The following is a 22044-nucleotide window of genomic DNA, read 5'->3' on the forward strand; positions in this document are numbered from 1 at the left end:
TATATGGTCTCTAACATCCACGCAAAAATAGTCCATATCGGTCTATAGTTACCCAGCAAAAAACGCGTCGCCAAAAAAGTAGTGAAAATGTTCTTTTTGGATCCGGAAGTGGTGCAAAATTGGCGCAGAAGCGATGATTTTAACATGGGCTTGTCATGGCGGATGTACACCATTTCAACAGCCGTTGCACTGAATTTGCATCACTTCTTAAGGTGTGATGCGAATCCAGTGATTTGGATGTGAATAAAGAAATTTTGTGATATTTTGACGAATAAATAATTTTTAGAATTTTTTATGATTTTTAATGCATTATAACGCTTATCTGGAACGTTTGACATCAAATATTTTCAAAAATTCGCAATTTTTCTAGAAAGAATTTAGTTTTTTTTCGGAAAAATTTTAATAATTTGCACTATTTTATTAATTTTTAATCTGTTTTTAACCCATTTAAAACAATAAAATTTTAAATTTCCTATTAAAAATATGAAAGAAAGAGATTTATAAAAAATTGACTCAAATGAACTTCCTGCGCAGTTAAAATAAAGAACATCTTTGGGAGGACATTTTTGGAAGTGCTTTTAAAGTTGTGCCCTAAGAAGAACTTCCACTATATATACTTGCTGGGTATATATAGCCGATCTCCAATCACACAAAAATTGGTCCATATCGGATCATAATCATGGTTGCCACTCGAGCCAAAAATAATCTATCAAAATTTTATTTCTATAGAAAGTTTTGTCAAAATTTTATTTCTGTAGAAAATTTTGTCAAAATTGTATATCTATAGAAAATTTTGTTAAAATTTTATTTCTATAGAAAATTTTGTTAAAATTTCATTTCTATAGAAAATTTTGTCAAAACTTTATTTCTATAGAAAATTTTGTCCAAATTTTATTTCCACAGAAAATTTTGTTAAAATTTTATTTCTATAGAAAATTTTGTCAAACTGAATTATATACGTATTTAATCGATCTCTTTTGATACATACCACGTATGGACTTCGATACAATTTAGAAGACAGTGTTAAGAGGTTTTAAGATACCTTGCCATTGGCAAGCGTTACCGCAACTTAAGTAATTCGATTGTGGATGACAGTGTTTATGTTAGAATAAGTTTCTACGTAATCCATGGTGGAGGGTACATAAGCTTTGGCCTGACCGAACCTACGGCCGTATATACTTGTTTAATTTTAATTGTTTACAATTTCGAACTAAATGTGGGTGTAAAACTCAATGACCACACCATGAAGTACAATGCAAATCAGAAGAAAATTTAGTACGATGTGGACTTGGTCCCAATGATTTTTTCTTTACTTTTAGTTCAATTTTTCTTTTGTGAAATTAATTTCATGGCAATCCATTTTCCTAGTTTTAACAATGCATTATTGTTAAGATCAAAAACTGGAACAAAATTTAGTTTCACACGAGTTTTTTTAAGGGTTTTTCCATAAAGCAGTGTGGGACCATGATTAATGTGTACCGAAATAAGATTTTGTAAATAATTTCTTTTTATTAAGGACTTATCATAATCTCCAAAAATACTATTGAGATATTTGCTACATAAATAACCTTGATCCAAAAAATATAATAATTTGCAATGATTTATTTTTCAATCAATCAAGTTATTTTTGTATAATGGCCTAAGTTTAACTTTCAAGTGCCTATGACGAAAAAAGAAAATTTTAGCTCTAGGTCATAATGGACGACTCAGTCTACTCTTCACTTGATTACATATCAATGGTAGATAATCTCAAACGTGTATTAGAGATGTGTACGGGACACAAAATTGTCGTGACTCACGAGAAATTTGGTAACAAATGCGTTAGTCATGATCAAGTCAACCTCGTGAGTTTACGCTATAATACTGAATATCTTCGTACGTGAATGTAAGTTAAGAAAACAATTTTTTATGAATGTGCATGAATAAAAACGCCCGAAATTTTTCGTGAGGTTAGTGGCAGTCTGATATTTCAGGTCACTTATATGTTCAGTCCATTGTCATTTCATACTGGTGAACTTTTCTCTGCCGGTTTCCATGATTTGCTCAATAACCTAATTTTGCTCAATGACCTCCATTTTAGCCGTGTCGGAATGGCGTTTCACATTACGATGAAACCACTTAGAGAAGCTGTGAAACACTCGCAAATATCACCAGCATTAGTGAGAAGGGACAATCCACTACTGAATATGTTTTTGGTGTTTGATTGAGACCATGACCGTATTGCATATAAAGATGTGCAAGGGGAAGGCGTACATGCCAATGACAAATGGCAGCCAACGTGCGTTGGATGTGTGCACGTGACACGAAATTGTTGTGAATCACGAAAAATTTCGAGACTCATGCTGTTAGCAATGGCGTGAGTATGCGTGACCGCGATTAACAAACCAAAAGTCATGCGTTAGCGTGAGTTACGAAAATAATTTCTTCGTGAGTGTGCGTGAGTAAGGAATTTCCCAAAAATACGCTCACGAAAAAAATCCCGCCCACGGGCATAAAACGCTTACGAGATGAATTTTAGTGAGACCTGGCATGTTAAGAGTTTAATAACGCTTTCGTTTTTAATCATGCTCATATTCTGAAACACGTACCTGAGGTAAATTAGTCATAAATTTATTCGTGAGCCACGATATTTTTTGTGAGTCAGGGTATTTTTCGTGAGTCATGACATTTCGTGCGTGAGCCACGAGGTAAATTAGTCATAAATTTATTCGTGAGCCACGATATTTTTTGTGAGTCAGGGTATTTTTCGTGAGTCACGACATTTCGTGCGTGAGCACAAAATTTCTTTTCGTGAGGGTGAATGAGCACAATATCGTGCGTGAGTGTGCATGAGTAAGATTTTCCACCATAGGATGGGGGGTATATTAACTTTGTCATTCCGTTTGTAACACATCGAAATATTGCTCTAAGACCCCATGAAGTATATATTCTGGGTCGTGGTGAAATTCTGAGTCGAACTGAGCATGTCCGTCCGTCCGTCCGTCTGTTGAAATCACGCTAACTTCCGAACGCAACAAGCTATCGACTTGAAACTTGGCACAAGTAGTTGTTATTGATGTAGGTCGGATGGTATTGCAAATGGGCCACATCGGTCCACTTTTACGTATAGCCCCAAAATAAACGGACCCCCAAATTTGGCTTGCGGAGCCTAAAAGAGAAGCAAATTTCATCCGATCCGGCTGAAATTTGGTACATGGTGTTCGTATATGGTCTCTAACAACCATGCAAAAATTGGATCACATCGGTCCATAATTATATATAGCCCCCATATAAACCGATCCCCCGATTTGGCTTGCGGAGCCTCTTGGAAGACAAAATTCATCTGATTCAGTTGAAATTTGGTACGTGATGTTAATATGTGGCCTCAAACACCCATGCAAAAATTGGTCGATATCGGTCCATAATTATATATAGGCCCCATATAAACCGATCCCCAGATTTGACCTCCGGAGCCTCTTGGAAGACCAAAATTCATCTGATTCAGTTGAAATTTGGTACGTGATGTTAATATATGGCCTCAAACACCCATGCAAAAATTGGTCGATATCGGTCCATAATTATATATAGGCCCCATATAAACCGATCCCCAGATTTGACCCCCGGAGCACCTTGGAAGAGCAAAATTCTTCCCATTCGGTTGAAATTTGGTACGTGATGTTAGTATATGGTATCCAACAACAACCGTGCAGGAATTGGTTCCTATCAGTTCATAATTATATATAGCTCCCATATAAACCAATCCTCAGATTTTACCTCCGGTGCCTTTTGGAGAAGCAAAATTCATCCGATCTGGTTGAAATTTGGTACGTGGTGGTAGTATATGATATTTAACAACCATGCCAAAAGTGGTCCATATCAGTCCATAGTCATTTATAGCCCCCATATAAACCGATCCCGAGATTTGGTTTTGGAGACTCTTGGAGGAGTAAATTTCATCCGAGTGAGTTGAAATTCGTGGATGACAGTCTTTCGTAACATAGAAGTTTCTACGCAATCCATGGTGGAGGGTACATAAGATTGGCCGAACTTACGGCCGTATATACTTGTTTTTTGTTTTTAATATTTCCATTCGTGATCATACTTGCGGAAGTTCAATTCTACAATCGTGAGTATGAGAATGGGTGAGGGTCCAGAATTTTTATGGTGCATGAGTAAAAATTGTCGTTCGTAAGCATGGGAGTACCTGAGTGAAATATCAATCACGTGCTCACCTCTAATGTTAATACCAATAATTGTTTCTTCTGTCTACTCTGAAATCAGCAAATTAATTTTGAACAGCGATTTTTGCTAGGATAACAGAACTTATCACTTCATACTTACTACGTTTTCCCGCATATGCTTAGCGCTTAAGTGAAAGTTGTATAAAAGCTTCAGCAGTGTGGGAATAATAATCAGTTTACTCAATTCAAAATCAACATGAAAACCTTTTTCGCTATTTTCGCCTTATTCTTGGTAGCCGCCCAGGCTGGTACCATTGACAATGCCGCCATCAACTATGAAGGCATGGTCGATGATATCTTAACCGAAATGGGCCAAATTGCCAAGGATGCCGCTGTAGCTTTGCAACATTCCGTTGAGGATATTGTTTTGGATCCTTTGCATCAGGTTGAGGAAGCCGTCCAAAGCATTGAAGCTCGCCGTGAAGAAAATCACGAATGCGTTGCTGCCGAAGAAGAAAAAGTTGCTGCCACCGTTGATGCCATGCACCGTGATATGGGTGTATGCGGTGTCGTTGCTGCCAAGTCCTCTGCCCAAATTATGAGCGACATCAGTGAAGCTACCCAACAATTGGTATTCGATGGCTATGATGTTCTCTCCACCTACAACAAATGCCGCAATTATAAAAATAGCGTCTTGAAGAACTCTTGCTATGCCCGTTTGACTATTAAGGCTACTTTGTACATGAACAATGCCCGCAAATCGATCAAGACCATCCGTAAGAGCACCAGTGAACGACTCCCCGCTGTTGTCTCCGATGCCGATGTTTGCACCCACACCGCTGCCGAAGTTGCTGTTTTGGAATTGGAGAATATCCATAACACCATTGATTCTTGCATCCATAATTAAAATGAGAAACTGAAACTTTGTTTATTTGAATATATGTTAAGTAAAAGTTATTAACTGGAATATATTTGTGTGAATTTATTTTACATTCTAAGGAATGCATTTGTAAAATCACCAACAACTTGGTTTAGTTAGGCAAACAAAATGTCAAATCTATGAGATGTATACAGTTCAGGGCGTTAAGCCTAACCTAATACTGATCCTGAAACACAGTCCTCCAAAATGTGATCCTCATCTTCTATCTGGATAATTGTTTAAAAATTATTGGCCCAATTTGATTCTATACTGAAAAAATAATGTCGTGAGACCAAAGATTTTATGTCATTAAATACGAAAGCGAATTTTTCTTAGCATATAATACGCATTTCTCTGATATAAAGTTTTTATTTATACCCTCCACCATAGGATGGGGGGTATATTAACTTTGTCATTCCGTTTATAACACATCGAAATATTGCTCTAAGTATATATATTCTGGGTCGTGGTGAAATTCTGAGTCGATCTAAGCATGTCAGTCCGTCCGTCTGTTGAAATCACGTTAACTTCCGAACGAAACAAGCTATCGACTTGAAACTTGTTGGTATATGGTCTCTAATAACTATACAAAAATTGGTCCACATCGGTCCATAATTAAATACAGCCGCCATATAAACCGATCACCAGATTTGCTAAAATTTGGTACATGGTGTTGGTATATGGTCTCTAACATATATATAACAAGTAAGGAAAGTCTAAAGTCGGGCGGGGCCGACTATATTATACCCTGCACCACTCTGTAGACCAAAATTTTCGATACCATATCACATTCGTCAAATGTGTTGGGGGCTATATATAAAGGATTGTCCCACATACATACATTTAAATATCACTCGATCTGGACAGAATTTGATAGACTTCTACAAAATCTATAGACTCAAAATTTAAGTGGGCTAATGCACTAGGGTGGAACACAATGTTAGTAAAAAAAATATGGGAACCATTTAAATCTGAAGCAATTTTAAGGAAACGTCGCAAAAGTTTATTTATGCTTTATCGCTCGATATATATGTATTACAAGTTTAGGAAAATTAGAGTCGTTTTTACAACTTTTGGCGATTTTACAAGGAAAATGTTGGTATTTTGACCATTTTTGTCGAAATCAGAAAAACATATATATGGGAGCTATATCTAAATCTGAACCGATTTCAACCAAATTTGGCACGCATAGCTACAATGCTAATTCTACTCCCTGTGTAAAATTTCAACTAAATCGGAGTTAAAAATTGGCCTCTACGGTCATATGAGTGTAAATCGGGCAAAAGCTATATATGGGAGATATATCTAAATCTGAACCGATTTCAACCAAATTTGGCACGCATAGCTATAATGCTAATTCTACTCTCTGTGCAAAATTTCAACTAAATCGGAGTTAAAAATTGGGCTCTGTGGTCATATGAGTGTAAATCGGGCCAAAGCTATATATGGGAGATATATCTAAATCTGAACCGATTTCAACCAAATTTGGCACGCATAGCTACAATGCTAATTATACTCCCTGTGCAAAATTTCAACTAAATCGGAGCAAAAAATTGGCCTCTGTGGTCATATGAGTGTAAATCGGGCGAAAGCTATATATGGAAGCTATATCTAAATCTGAACCGATTTCAACCAAATTTGGCACGAATAGCTACAATGCTAATTCTACTCCCTGTGCAAAATTTCACTTAAATCGGAGTAAAAGATTGGCCACTGTGGTCATATGAGTGTAAATCGGGTGAAAGCTATATATGGGAGCTACATCTAAATCTGAACCGATTTCAACCAAATTTGGCACGCATAGCTATAATGCTAATTCTACTCCCTGTGCAAAATTTCAACTAAATCGGAGTTAAAAATTGGCCTCTGTGGTCATGTGAGTGTAAATCGGGCGAAAGCTATATATGGGATATATATCTAAATCTGAACCGATTTCAAACAAACTTGGCACGCATAGTTACAATGCTAATTCTACTCCCTGTGCAAAATTGCAACTAAATCGGAGCAAACAATTGGCCTCTGTGGTCATATGAGTGTAAATCGGGCGAAAGCTATATATGGGAGCTATATCTAAATCTGAACCGATTTCAACCAAATTTGGCACGCATAGCTTCTATGCTAATTCTACTCCCTGTGCAAAATTTCAACTAAATCGGAGCAAAAAATTGGCCTCTGTGGTCATATGAGTGTAAATCGGGCGAACGATATATATGGGAGCTATATCTAAATCTGAACCGATTTCAATAAAATTTGGCACACTAGACTACACTACTAATTGAACTCCTAGTGCAAAATTTCAACCAAATTGGGGTAAAACTCTGGCTTCTGGGACCGTATTAGCCCATATCGGGCGAAAGATATATATGGGAGCTATATCTAAATCTGAACCGATTTCTTCCAAAATCAATAGGTATCTATTCTGCGCCAAAACACATACTTGTGCCAAATTTGAAGTCGATTGGACTAAAACTGCGACCTAGACTTTGATTACAAAAATGTGTTCACGGACAGACGGACAGACGGACAGACGGACATCGCTATATCGACTCAGGAGCCCACCCTGAGCATTTTTGCCAAAGACACCATGTGTCTATCTCGTCTCCTTCTGGGTGTTGCAAACATATGCACTAACTTATAATACCCTGTTCCACAGTGTGGAGCAGGGTATAAAAATTGGTCCACATCGGTCCATAATTAAATACAGCCCCCATATAAACCGATCACCAGATTTGGCTTGTGGAGCCTCAAAGCGAAACAAATTTCATCCGATCAGCCTGAAATTTGGTACATGATGTTGGTATGTGGTCTCTAACTACCATGCAAAAATTGGTCCACATCGGTCCATGGGTGATACGGTCAAAATTTGGTCAAGGGAAAACGCCTGTAAATCGGTGAAATCGTTTATTTAAAAAATCAAATTAAATTTCTTTTTCAAGTTCAATTAGTATAAAATTCAGGAAAAATATTCAGTTAGGCTTTCGCTTTTCCAAATCCGAATTGCCGGACCTCACGCCGGCATCAGATTTTGTACAGCCACCTTGTCCATCTTCTTCGCCGCAGAAAGCGTTTGCCTTGAACTGCTGCTCGTCCTTAGGAGTTTTTTTGGTCTTCTTTAGGTTCCGCTTGACAATAGCCCAGTATTTCTCAATTGGGCGGAGCTCTGGCGTGTTGGGAGGGTTCTTGTCCTTGGGAACCACCTGCACGTTGTTGGCGGCGTACCACTCCATGGCCTTTTCACCGTAATGGCAAGATGCCAAATCCGGCCAAAACAGTACGGAACAATCGTGTTTCTTCAGGAAAGGCAGCAGACGTTTATTCAAAAGTAAATTTCTTGGTTGACAGTCCCGGAAGCTATGAAAATGCTGATTTTCAAGCCACAGAGACAAAAAAAAATTTTCTGATTCAATCACGAAATTAGTTGATCCAATTAATTTTTAATTGAAATGTCTTCAATCACAGAAATGATAGTATCAATTAAAAAATTAATTGAAGGTCAATTAAAATGTTAATTGATCCAATTAAAAAATTAATTGATACTATTATTTTTGTGATTGATTTTTGTTTCAATTAAAAAATTTGTTGAATCAATTAAATTTTTAATTGAATATTTTTTAAAACTCAATTAAAATTTTAATTGGAAAAATTTTCGTGAAATTTTTTTGTGTGCAGGTACAGATGGCTTGCCAAACCAGATATTTCTTTGCGAACTTTGACAGTTTTATGTGCTTGAAAATATCTGCTACCTTTCCCCTTCCTTTTGCCGTATAAAACTCCTTTCCCGGAAGCTGCTTGTAGTCGGCTTTGACGTAGGTTTCGTCGTCCATTACCACGCAGTCAAACTTCGTCAGCATCATCGTGTACAGCCTCCGGGATCGCGCTTTGGCCGTCGTATTTTGTTTATCATCGCGATTTGGAGTCACTACCTTCTTGTAAGTCGATAGTCCGGCTCGTTTTTTGGCTCGATGCACGGTTGTAGACGATACACCCAGCTTATTTGCGGCATCTCGGAGAGAGAGGTTAGGGTTTCGCTTGAAACTACCGGCAACTCTCTTTGTCGTCTCAGCGGCTTCCAGTTTTCGATTTTCCCCCGATCCAGACTCCTGGCTGTCGACAAACGTTCCCCAAACACTTTAATTACATTTGTAACGGTTGATTTGGCAACTTTTAGCGATTTTGCCAGCTTTGCGTGCGAGTAGCTCGGATTTTCTCGATGCGCGAGCAAAATTTTGATACACGGCATTTTGACAACTGAAGAGCGAATTCCAAAATCAAAATAGGAGTAACATTCTACACACACACCTTCCAAATGAGGGGTGTTCAGGTTAAATGCAAAATTGAAAGAAATACGTCAAGTTTATATTGACCAAATTTTGACCGTATCACCCTTTATATATAGCTCCCATATAAACCGATCCCCAGATTTGGCATGCGGAGCCTCAAAGAGAAGCAAATTTCATCTGATCCGCCTGAAATTTGGTACATGATGTTAGTATATGATCTTTAACAACCGTGCCAGAATTGGTCCATATCGGTCCATATAGCCCCCATATAAACCGATCCCCAGATTTGGCTTGCGGAGTCTCTAAGAGAAGTAAAATTCATCCAATCCGGTTCAAATGTCGAACGTGGTGTTAGTATATGGTCTCTAACATTCATGCAAAAATTGGTCCACATCGGTTCACAATTATATATAGCCCCCATATAAACCGATCCCCAGATTTGGCTTGCGGAGCCTCTAAGAGAAGCCAATTTCATCCAATCCAGTTGTAAGTTGGAACATGGTGTTAGTATATGATCTTTGACAACCGTGCCAGAATTGGTCCATATCGGTCCATAATTATATATAGCCCCCATATAAACCGTTCTCCAGATTTGACCTCCGGATCCTATTGGAGGAGCAAAATTAATCCGATCCGGTTCAAATTCGGAACGTGGTGTTCGTATATGGCCGCTTACAACCATACCAAAATTGGTCCATATCGGTTCATAATCATGGTTGCCATCATCTACCAAAATTTTTTTTCTATAGAAAATTTTGTCAAAATTTTATTTCTATAGAAAATTTTGTCAAAATTTTATTTCTATAGAAAATTTTGTTAAAATTTTATTTCTATAGAAAATTTTGTTAAAATTTTATTTCTATAGAAAATTTTGTTAAAATTTTATTTCTATAGAAACTTTTGTCAAAATTTTATTTCTATAGAAAATTTTGTCAAACTTAATTATATACGTATTTGATCGATCTTTTATGATTTAATATATGGACTTACATCCAATTTAGAAGACGGCGTTAGGAGGTTTTAAGGTACCTTGCCATCGGCAAGAGTTACTACAACTTAAGTAATTCGATTGTGGATGGCAGTGTTTAGAAGAAGTTTCTACGCAATCCATGGTGGAGGGTACATAAGCTTCGGCATGGTTTTAATTCAATTTTTTATAACTCGTGTTTTTATATTTTTAATGGATAATTTTTCGTTTTTTTTTCTTCAAATAAACGCACATGCACGCAAACTTAAGGTGGAATTACATACCGTACGGTCATGCGTACGTACGTTATATGCTATTGTCAACAAAAAGTTAAAATGTGAGAAATACTACTGTGTGAGTTACACACCAACGTAACGGATGCACACGACCGCATGAACTTTTCAATGCGTCGGCTACGTTAACAGCATGTAAACGTACACGTAGAGAGATACCTCCCACGGCAAACCAAAGTAGTTTTTGATCAGGCAAGTGCAGCCGCCTCAATTCCTACTTTTCAGTAATTGATGTGTAACTAAATTGAAAAATCGTATTCGTCAACGCATTCGAATATAACGTGCGCACGCATTACTGCATGGTATGTAATTCCACCTTTATGTTATTTGTAGAGCTTTACAAGTTCTATACAGCAAAGAAAAAATCATCAAAATCGGTTCAAAATTGCGGAGTTGACAGCTAAAACAAAATTGCATACCCCCGAGGTAACGAATTTTCAACGCCAGCCCGTAGACACACAAGGGATCCACAAATTTGCAATTTAGAGCAAAATACCTTAGCTTTGGCACAAAGAAAAAATTATGTTGATATCTTTATCCGTTCAAATGTTGCAGAATTATTTAAAAAAAAAACGATTTGGAACCACTGTGCGTTATTCGCTTAATTTATACCGTAAAATGGTCACCAAACTCTCCGGATCTTAATCTCTTGGACTTGTGCTATTGGGGCATTTTAAAGAGTAAGGTTGGCACAAAAAAATACCAAAATGCCGACCATCTCGAGGCCACGATACCACAGAGCGAGCCAGTTTCTATAGAAATAAAATATTGACAAAGCTTTCTATAGAAATAAAATTTTCATAAAATTTTCAATAGAAATAACATTTTGATAAAATTTTCTATAGAAATAAAATTTTGACAAAATTATCTATAGAAAAACAAATTTTTCTATAGAAATAAAATTTTAACAAAATTTTCTTTTAAAATAAAATTTTGACAATATTTGCTATAGCAATAAAATTTTAATAAAATATTCTATAGAAATAAAATTTGGACAAAATTTTCTATAGAAATAAAATTTTACTAAATTGTCTATAGAAATAAAATTTTCACAAAATTTTCTATAGAAATAAAATTTTTATAGAAATAAAATTTTCTATAGAAATAAAATTTTAACAAAATTTTCTATAGAAATAAAATTTTGAGAAAATTTTCTATAGAAATAAAATTTTAATAAAATTTTCAATAGAAATAAAATTTTGAAAAAATTTTCTATCGAAAAAAATTTTGACAAAAGTTTCTACAAAAACAAAGTTTTGACAAATATTTCTATATAAATAAAATTTTGAAAAAATTTTTATAGAAATAAAATTTTTAACAAAATTTTCTATAGAAACAAAATTTTGACACAATTCTCTACATAAATCCAACTTTCTTTAAAAAAAAAAAATTTGACAAAATTTTCTATAGAAATAAAATTTTGACAAAATTTTCTATAGCAATAAAATTTTGACAAAATTTTCTATAGAAATAAAATTTTGACAAAATTTTCTATAGAAATAAAATTTTGACAAAATTTTCCATAGAAATAAAATTTTGACAAAATTTTCTATAGAAATAAAATTTTGACAAAATTTTCTATAGAAATAAAATTTTGACAAATTTTCTATTAAAATAAAATTTTGACAAAAATTTCTATAGAAATAAAATTTTGATAAAATTTTCTATTGCAATAAAAGTTTAACAAAATTTTCTATAGAAATGAAATTTTGACAAACTTTTCTGTAGCAATAAATTTTTGACAAAATTTTCTATAGAAATAAAATTTTGATAAAATTTTCTATTGCAATAAAAGTTTAACAAAATTTTCTATAGAAATTAAATTTTGACAACCTTTTCTATAGCAATAAATTTTTGACAAAATTTTCTATAGAAATATATTTTTGACAAAATTTTTTATAGAAAAAAAATTTTGACAAAATTATCTGTAAAAAAGCTTTATAAATTTTTTTATAGAAATAAAATTAAGGCAAAATTTTTTATAAAAATACAATTTTGACACAATTTTCCATAGCAATAAAATTGTGCAAAATAAGATATTTTGTTTGGTAGTTTTTTGGCAAAATTTTCTCCAAATTGTAGAAATATATTTTTGAGAAAATTTTAAATGGAAAAAAATTTACAAAATTTTCTTTTAAAATAAAATCTTGACAATATTTTCTATAGCAATAAAATTTTAATAAAATTTTCTATAGAAATAAAATTTTGACAAAATTTTCTATAGAAATAAAATTTTGACAAAATTTTCTATAGAAGTAACATTTTTGTAGAAAATTTTTTTTCTTACAAAATTTTCTATAGAAAAATATTTTTGATAAAATTTTCTATAGAAAAAAAAAAATGACAAAATTTTGTATAGAGATAAAATTATGATAAAATTTTCTATAGAAAATAAATTTACAAAATTTTCTGCTAAAATAAAATTTTGACAAAATTTTCTACTAAAATAAAATTTTGACAAAATTTTCTGTTGCAATAAAATTTTAACAAATTTTCTATAAAAATTAAATTTTGACAAATTTTCTATAGCAATAAAATTTTGACAAAATTTTCTATAGAAATAAAATTTTAATAAAATTTTCTATAGAAATAAAATTATCATGAAATTTTCCATAGAAATAAAATTTTGATAAAATTTTCTATAGAAATAAATTATTTACAAAATTTTCTATAGAAATAACATTTTTATAGAAATAAATTTTTGACAATATTTTCTATAGGAATAAAATGTTGATAAAATTTTTAATAGAAATAAAATTTTCTATAGAAATAAAATTTTAACAAAATTTTCTATAGAAATAAAATTTTGACAAAATTTTCTATAGAAATAAAATTTTGCCAAAATTTTCTATAGCAATAAAATTTTAACAAAATTTTCTATAGAAATAACATTTATGTAGAAAAAAATTTGTGACAAAATATTCTATAGAAACAAATTTTGATAAAATTTTCTATAGAAAAAAAATTGTGACAAAATTTTGTATAGAAATAAAATTATGATAAAATTTTCTATAGAAAAAAAATTACAACATTTTCTGCTAAAATAAAATTTTAACAAAATTTTCTATTTTGAAATAAAATTTTGAAAAAGTTTTTTATTGCAATAAAATTTTAACAATATTTTCTATAGAAATAAAATTTTGGCAAAATTTGACACAATTTTCTATAGCAATAAAATTGATACAATTTTCAATTTTGATAAAATTTTCTATAGCAATAAAATTGTGCAAAATAAGATATTTTATTTGGTAATTTTTTTTTCAAATTGTAGTATATTATTTTGGGCTCGAATGGAAACCGTTATTGTTATACTAGAAGTGATGAACATTCCTTTTATGAATGAGTGAGTGTTTTAAAGTTTCTTTTCAGTGATCGCAAGCAAAACATTACCAGAAATTTAAAAACCTGTTTGTTGGATTTTATTCACCAATCCTTGTTTAGTGTGTTGTGATCCAACTCTTTTGTTATAAATACTTGAGATGTATGGACATGAATATCGTTGTTCCTATGGAAGGCTTAAAGAATCTAAATAGAGTTCAATGCTCTGAGTAGTCAGTCCACTAGTAATGATGTTGCTGCGTTGACGCCGTGAAATCAATTGAAAATAATTCTCATATTATTCGAACTTCTTGAAAAACTCAAATATTGATTAAGAAGATGATCGATCGTAGTTTGTATCTTTATTACATGGCACTTGAAAATAGAATTTTCAAGTGTCTATAATAAAAATAGAATCTTTTGGAATTTAGTAAACAAAAAGCCGATCTAAATTTATTTTATTTGATTACATATCAATGAAATATAACCTACTAAATGCCCGATAACATTAACAAGTTAGTGGGATAATCTGGATTTAATAAATTAACCCTTAAGGCGACTACTGTGCTTCATCGGTTCTTGGTTATTTTGTTAGGGGTTTTATCAAATTTAATTTTCTCATACACATTTCCCCTAGAATTCAAGTTAATCTCTTTTATTAAATAAACTCTCATTCATGTGATCCAATTAAAAAATAGATTTGGCAATCCACCCCGAATAGTTCCATTATTTTGGTAATGAGTTCAATGAGCTGTTACTCAAAAAGGGCATTAACTTAGCAAAAATGGTTCCATGGGCAACATTTACATGCAAAAGGAAATTACTTTCCCTTCAAACGGTATTTAGTCCAACGAACATCATAAATTTCTTTTCATTTGAAAAAATATTTTGTTCCTTTAAACATATTATGTTTGTAATAAACGTTGACTTCTTTTACAGGATGTAAATATAATTTAATATTCAGCTGTGGTTTTGTTTGGCAATCGTCGTTTTGTTCAAATACTTAATTCTTTTGGTTTTGTAATTAAGCTCGAAGTCGAGGTCAGACCTCGAGCTCAATTTAATATATTTTTATACCCTCCACCATAGGATGGGGGTATATTAACTTTGTCATTCCGTTTGTAACACATCGAAATATTGCTCTAAGATCCCATAAAGTATATATATTCTGGGTCGTGGTGAAATTCTGAGTCGATCTGAGCATGTCCGTCCGTCCGTCCGTCCGTCCGTCCGTCTGTTGAAATCACGCTAACTTCCGAACGAAATAAGCTATCGACTTGAAACTTGGCACAAGTAGTTGTTATTGATGTAGGTCGGATGGTATTGCAAATGGGCCATATCGGTCCACTTTTACGTATAGCCCCCATATAAACGGACCCCCAACTTTGGCTTGCTATTGCTCTAAGAGAAGCAACTTTCATCCGATCCGAATGAAATTTGGTAGGTGGGGTTAGTATATGGTCTCTAACAACCATGCAAAAATTGGTCCATATCGGTCCACTTTTACGTATAGCCCCCATATAAACGGACCCCCAAATTTGGCTTGCGATTGCTCTAAGAGAAGCAAATTTCATCCGATTTGGCTGAAACTTGGTACATGATGTTAATATACGGTCCCTAACAACCATGCAAAAATTGGTCCATATCGGTCCACTTTTACGTATAGCCCCCATATAAACGGACCCCCCAATTTGGCTTGCGATGGCTCTAAGAGAAGCAAATTTCATCCGATACGGCTGAAATTTGGTACATGGTGTTAGTATATATTCTCTAAAAACCATGCAAAAATTGGTCCACATCGGTCAATAATTATATATAGCCCCCATATAAACCGATCCCCCGATTTGGCTTGCGGAGCCTCTAAGAGAAGCAAATTTCATCCGATTCGGCTGAAATTTGGTACATGGTGGTGGTATATGTTCTCTAACGACCATGCAAAAACCATATATACCCATAATTATATATAGCCCCTATATAAGCCGATCCCCAGATGTGACCTCCGGAGCCTCTTAGAGGAGCAAAATTCTTCCGATCCGGTTGAAATTTGGTACATGGTGTTAGTATATGGTCTCTAACAACCATGTAAGAATTGGTCCATATCGGTCCATAATTATATATATCCCCCATATAAATCGATCCCCAGATTTGTCCTCCGGAGCCTCTTGGAGGAGCAAAATTCATCCGATCCGGTTGAAATTTGGAACATGGTGTTAGAATGTGGTATCTAACAAACATGCAAGAATTGGTCCATATCGGTTCATAATTATATATAGCCCCCATATAAACCGTTCCCCAGATTTGATCTCCGGAGCCTCTTGGAGGAGCAAAATTCATCCGATCCGGTTGAAATTTGCAACGTGGTGTTAGTATAAGGCCGCTAATAACCATGCCAATATTGGTCCATATCGGTCTATAGTATATGTAGCCGATCCCCAATCACGCAAAAATTGGTCCATATCGGTTCATAATCATGGTTGCCACTCGAGCGAAAAATAATCTACCAAAATTTTATTTTTATAGAAAACATTGTCAAAATGTTATTTCTATAGAAAACTTTGTCAAAATTTTATTTCTATAGAAAATTTTGTCAAAATTTTATTTCTATAGAAAATTTTGACAAAATTTTATTTCTATAGAATTTTTTGTCAAAAAGTTATTTCTATAGAAAATTTTTTCCAAATTTTATTTCTATAGAAAATTTTGTCAAAATTTTACTTCTATACAAACTTTAAACTTAATTATATACGTATTTAATCTGCCCTTTTGTAGGTTAATATACACCACGTATGGACTATGTGGTATATATTACTTTGTTAGGAAGTTTTAAGATACCTTGCCATCGGCTTCAGTAGAAGTTTCTACGCAATCCATGGTGGAGGGTACATAAGCTTCGGCCTGGTCGAACTTACGGCCGTATATACTTGTTTTTAATTTTCTGGCTAATTTTATCTTGCATATACCTATGTCTCAAGCTAAAAAATAGCCAGAAAAGCGTCAAATAAAATTTATTTAATTTTCGAACTTAAGTTGATTAAAATTTCCTATTTTAAACAAGTAAGGAAAGTCTAAAGTCGGGCGGGGCCGACTATATTATACCCTGCACCACTTTGTAGATCTAAATTTTCGATATCATATCACATCCCTCAAATGTGTTGGGTGCTATAGATAAAGGTTTGTCCCATATACATACATTTAAATATCACTCGATTTGGACAGAATTTGATAGACTTTTACAAAATCTATAGACTCAAAATTTAAGTTGGCTAATGCACTAGGGTGGAACACAATTTTAGTAAAAAACCAGTAAGGAAAGTCTAAAGTCGGGCGGGGCCGACTATATTATACCCTGCACCACTTTGTAGATCTAAATTTTCGATACCATATCACATCCGTCAAATGTGTTGGGGGCTATAAATATATAAAGGTTTGTTCCAAATACATAAATTTAAATATCACTCGATCTGGAAGAATTTGATAGACTTCTACAAAATCTATAGACTCAAAATTTAAGTCGGCTAATGCACTAGGGTGGAACACAATGTTAGTAAAAAAATATGGGAAACGTTTAAATCTGAAGCAATTTTAAGGAAACTTCGCAAAAGTTTACTTATGATTTATCGCTCGATATATATGTATTAGAAGTTTAGGACAATTAGAGTCATTTTTACAACTTTTCGACTAAGCAGTGGCGATTTTACAAGGAAAATGTTGGTATTTTGACCATTTTTGTCGAAATCAGAAAAACATATATATGGGAGCTATATCTAAATCTGAACCGATTTCAACCAAATTTGGCACGCATAGCTACAATGCTAATTCTACTCCCTGTGCAAAATTTCAACTAAATCGGAGTTAAAAATTGGCCTCTGTGGTCATATGAGTGTAAATCGGGCGAAAGCTTTACATGGGAGATATATCCAAATCTGAACCGATTTCAAGCAAATTTGGCACGCATAGTTACAACGCTAATTCTACTCCCTATGCAAAATTTCAACTAAATCGGAGCAAAAAATTGGCCTCTGTGGGCAAATGAGTGTAAATCGGGCGAAAGCTATATATGGGAGCTATATCTAAATCTGAACCGATTTTGCTGATATTTTGCAAGTTTTTCGAGACTCGTAAAAGATTCGGATGTACGGAATTTGAGGAAGATAGGTTGATATACACGCCAAATTTGACCAGATCGGTGAAAAATATATATGGCAGCTATATCTAAATCTGAACCGATTTTTTCCAAAATCAATAGGGATCGTCTTTGAGCCGAAACAGGACACTATACCAAATTTTAGGACAATCGGACTAAAACTGCGAGCTCTACTTTGCACACAAAAATACATCAACAGACAGACAGACAGACAGACAGACGGACAGACAGACGGACAGACAGACGGACAGACAGACAGACGGACATCGCTAAATCGACTCAGAATTTAATTCTAAGCCGATCCGTATACTAAAAGGTTGGCCTATGATTACTCCTTCTTGGCGTTACATACAAATGCACAAACTTATTATACCCTGTACCACAGTAGTGGTGAAGGGTATAAATATGGGAAACATTTAAATCTAAAGCAATTTTAAGGAAACTTCGCAAAAGTTTATTTATGATTTAACGCTCGATATATATGTATTAGAAGTTTAGGAAAATTAGAGTCATTTTTACAACTTTTCGACTAAGCAGTGGCGATTTTACAAGGAAAATTTTGGTATTTTGACCATTTTTGTCGAAATCAGAAAAACATATATATGGGAGCTATATCTAAATCTGAACCGATGTCAACCAAATTTGGCACGCATAGCTACAATGCCAATTCTACGTAATTCAACTAAATCGGACAATGGACAAATTTTAGGACAATCGGACTTAAACTGCGAGCTGTACTTTGCACACAAAAATACACCAACAGACAGACAGACAGACAGACGGTCATCGCTAAATCGGCTCAGAATTTAATTCTAAGCCGATCCGTATACTAAAAGGTTGGTCTATGATTCCTCCTTCTTGGCGTTACATACAAATTGGGAGCCACCGCACTGAAAAAAATATTGTCGTGAGGTCAAAGATTTCATGTCTTTAAAATACGAATACAAATTTTGCTTAGCATAGAAGATGCATTTCTCTAAAAAAAAAGTTATTTTCCTTTTCCAAAAGTCGATAAACTTTTTAATGAAGTCGTATGGTCTTTATAATTAAGTGATTTGACTTAAAAATGGGTATCTTAACATGAAAGAAAAAATGTATAGGTTAAGGTCAACTTGACTTTAATAATTCAGAAAAATTCTTTAAATTTAATGAAATTGTCTTTAAATTTGTTGTCTTTTTGCATCTTGACTACAAAGCAAAAAATCGTTCAAATATAGGACATGTTTTTCAAAACTTTATTTTAAAGAAGTTTTTTACTTCAAACATAGCGTAATTTCTACTGGAAGTCGAGTCCTAATTTGGAAAACAAAGTTGCCGTTAACTCGTTTTTAAAGGACTTTGATAGCATATGAAGAAAAACAGCTGAGAAAGCGAAAAATTAAAATTTGCTTCCTAGAAGCAAGTACACAAAACCTAAATTTAAAAGAGAATTGTGTCTTAAAAGTATCCTTACTTGTATTCTCCGCTTCTTTGGCTCGGAATCAATACCAAATTTTTTAAAGTAAAGACAAAATCTTTGGAACCGAGTATGCTTTTTTTTCAGTGCGTGGTGCAATGGTTAGCATGCCCGCCTTGCATACACAAGGTCGTGGGTTCGATTCCTGCTACGACCGAACACCAAAAAGTTTTTCAGCGGTGGATTATCCCACCTCAGTAATGCTGGTGACATTTCTGAGGGTTTCAAAGCTTCTCTAAGTGGTTTCACTGGAATGTGGAACGCCGTTCGGACTCGGCTATAAAAAGGAGGTCCCTTGTCATTGAGCTTAACATGGAATCGGGCAGCACTCAGTGATAAGAGAGAAGTTCACCACTGTGGTATCACAATGGACTGAATAGTCTAAGTGAGCCTGATACATCTGGCAGCCCGATAACCTAACCTAACCTAACCTAACCTACATACAAATGCACAAACTTATTATACCCTGTACCACAGTAGTGGTGAAGGGTATAACAAGTAGTACAAATATGAAGTAGTCTAATTCAAGAAAGTCTATAGTAGTGGTATTGCTATAAGAATCATAATACAGTGTTGGTATTCAAAAGTCGAAAATCAAAAATTTTTTTTCCGATCGACTTTTTTTCGATGAATATTGAAGTCATATCTTCAAATTCGACTGTTTGTTTTTTGAAAATCGAATCAAATCGACGATATATTTTTGATGTTTGTCAAAGTCGACCAATTGACTCTTGAACTCTACTTTTCAAAATTTTGAAAAATTACAAAGGTTGAAAATTAGAATTTTGAAAATGTCGACATTTCCAAACTTTAACAATATCGACTTTCAAAATTTTAAAAAAGGACAAAAGTCAATTTTGTAATTCTGATTGCAATTCCTAATGCAGTGTGACACTTTTTATGCCTACAGATGCCATATCTATGAAAACCAAATAAATTAGAGATGCAATAAAATTAGGTATAACGGCATTCATTATTATAATTGCGAGTTTAGAATAAAAATGTTTTGTTTTTTTACATTAAAAAAAAAGAAATGCTTTGTTTATCCTAAAGAAATTAGGATCAGTCGACCCAAGCACGTTGTCGGCTAAGCAAAGCGATTCCTTAAAATGGGCTCAAGGAATTCTTGAGGCTGGAAAAAGGGAACGATCACCGGATGAGCTACCATCCTCTAAACGGGATCAAAGATCGTTTGCCTCAGTTGCAAAAGACAGCCTTGTGATGGCTATTATTAATAAAGGAGCATTGGACGGTATGATTCCAAGGCAAAAATGGGGGGAAATTGAGAACGCGATGTCTGGTGTCTACTCAGAGGTGCGAAAAAAGTTTCCCGGACCAAGTCCTCGACAGCAAGATGCTGGATGGTATCAAGGACGATATAAGTTAATAGCTTTTGCAGACCAGAGGTGTATGGATTGCTTTAAAGCTGCATTGATGCTAATTGGTGAAGTTTGGGAAGGAGCCGCTTTGGAGTTAGTCGATAAAAAAGACATACCGGCTAAACCTAGAGCACATGCATGTATACCGGCAAACCCTCCTGATCCTGAGTCAATACTAGAGAGACTAAAAGAATGTAACCCAGATCTTCCAACCGCCGATTGGAAGGTTGGTCGTTTGGATGAGGTGGATGGACCAAGACGACATGGGGTGTTTATATTAAACATAGAGTCGCTGCCACATCTAGCCCAAACCCAAGGACGCGTAAGTTATGGCTTTCATGATATCCATATGAAGGTATACAAAAGCGATCAGCCAAAGGATACCGAAACGGACAAGCCTCTGGTAGAGTCAGCAGTGAAAAAATCTCCTAGCGAAGCCGAAGGAGACATAAAACCTGCAGACTATGGCGAAAATCATAGGCGGGAAGTTTCTACAGGCTCAAGCCTCACCAAAGCTGAACCGCGGATTGTTGCGAGAGTCACCGAGATCTGTGAAGAGGAAGCCCTTGATAACTCAATTGAAGCGGCTGATGTGACGGTGGTTGAAAATTTGGATGGTTCTACGGTTCCTCCAGATAAATCTTCACCGTTGTAAGGCCGCTTGTGCTGCCTTAAAAGTTCTCCTGATGAAAGGAGACATAGATATAGTTCTTATTCAAGAACCATACATATATAAGAACAAGATCTGTGAATTAAACACTCCGGGTTTCAAACTTTTGCATAATACCGGTATCGATATAAATCGAGCATGTATAATTGCTAAAAACGAACTAAACTTGTTTCTGATTCCTTCATTGAGCAATACAGACACTGTCGTAGCCAGTCTAGAGATATCCACATGCAAATATTGAGTATCTTCGGTCTACATGGGGCATGATAGGGATATGCCACCCTGTGCCGTTAGGACCTTAGTTGAGGAGTCACTAAAAACAAAGACAAAACTCATTATGGGATGCGATGCAAATGCACATCATAGTATTTGGGGAAGTAGTGATACTAATGCAAGGGGAGAGTCGCTAATAGAGTTTATTTTGCGTACTAACCTGGTAGTTTGCAATAAGGGAGATG

At 34.4% G+C, this 22044-nt stretch overlaps 1 protein-coding gene across 1 annotated transcript; it reads left to right on the top strand.

The window, feature by feature from the left end:
* The first annotated feature begins 4416 nt into the window (after window positions 1–4416).
* Window positions 4417–5067, top strand: LOC142231135 (uncharacterized). Its single transcript, XM_075301754.1, has one exon. The coding sequence runs from the start codon at window positions 4417–4419 to the stop codon at window positions 5065–5067; it is 651 nt and encodes a 216-aa protein (XP_075157869.1).
* Window positions 5068–22044: the final 16977 nt, after the last annotated feature.

This window comes from Haematobia irritans, chromosome 3 (genome assembly GCF_050003625.1).
Source record: "Haematobia irritans isolate KBUSLIRL chromosome 3, ASM5000362v1, whole genome shotgun sequence".
In the NCBI taxonomy this organism is placed as follows: domain Eukaryota; kingdom Metazoa; phylum Arthropoda; class Insecta; order Diptera; family Muscidae; genus Haematobia; species Haematobia irritans.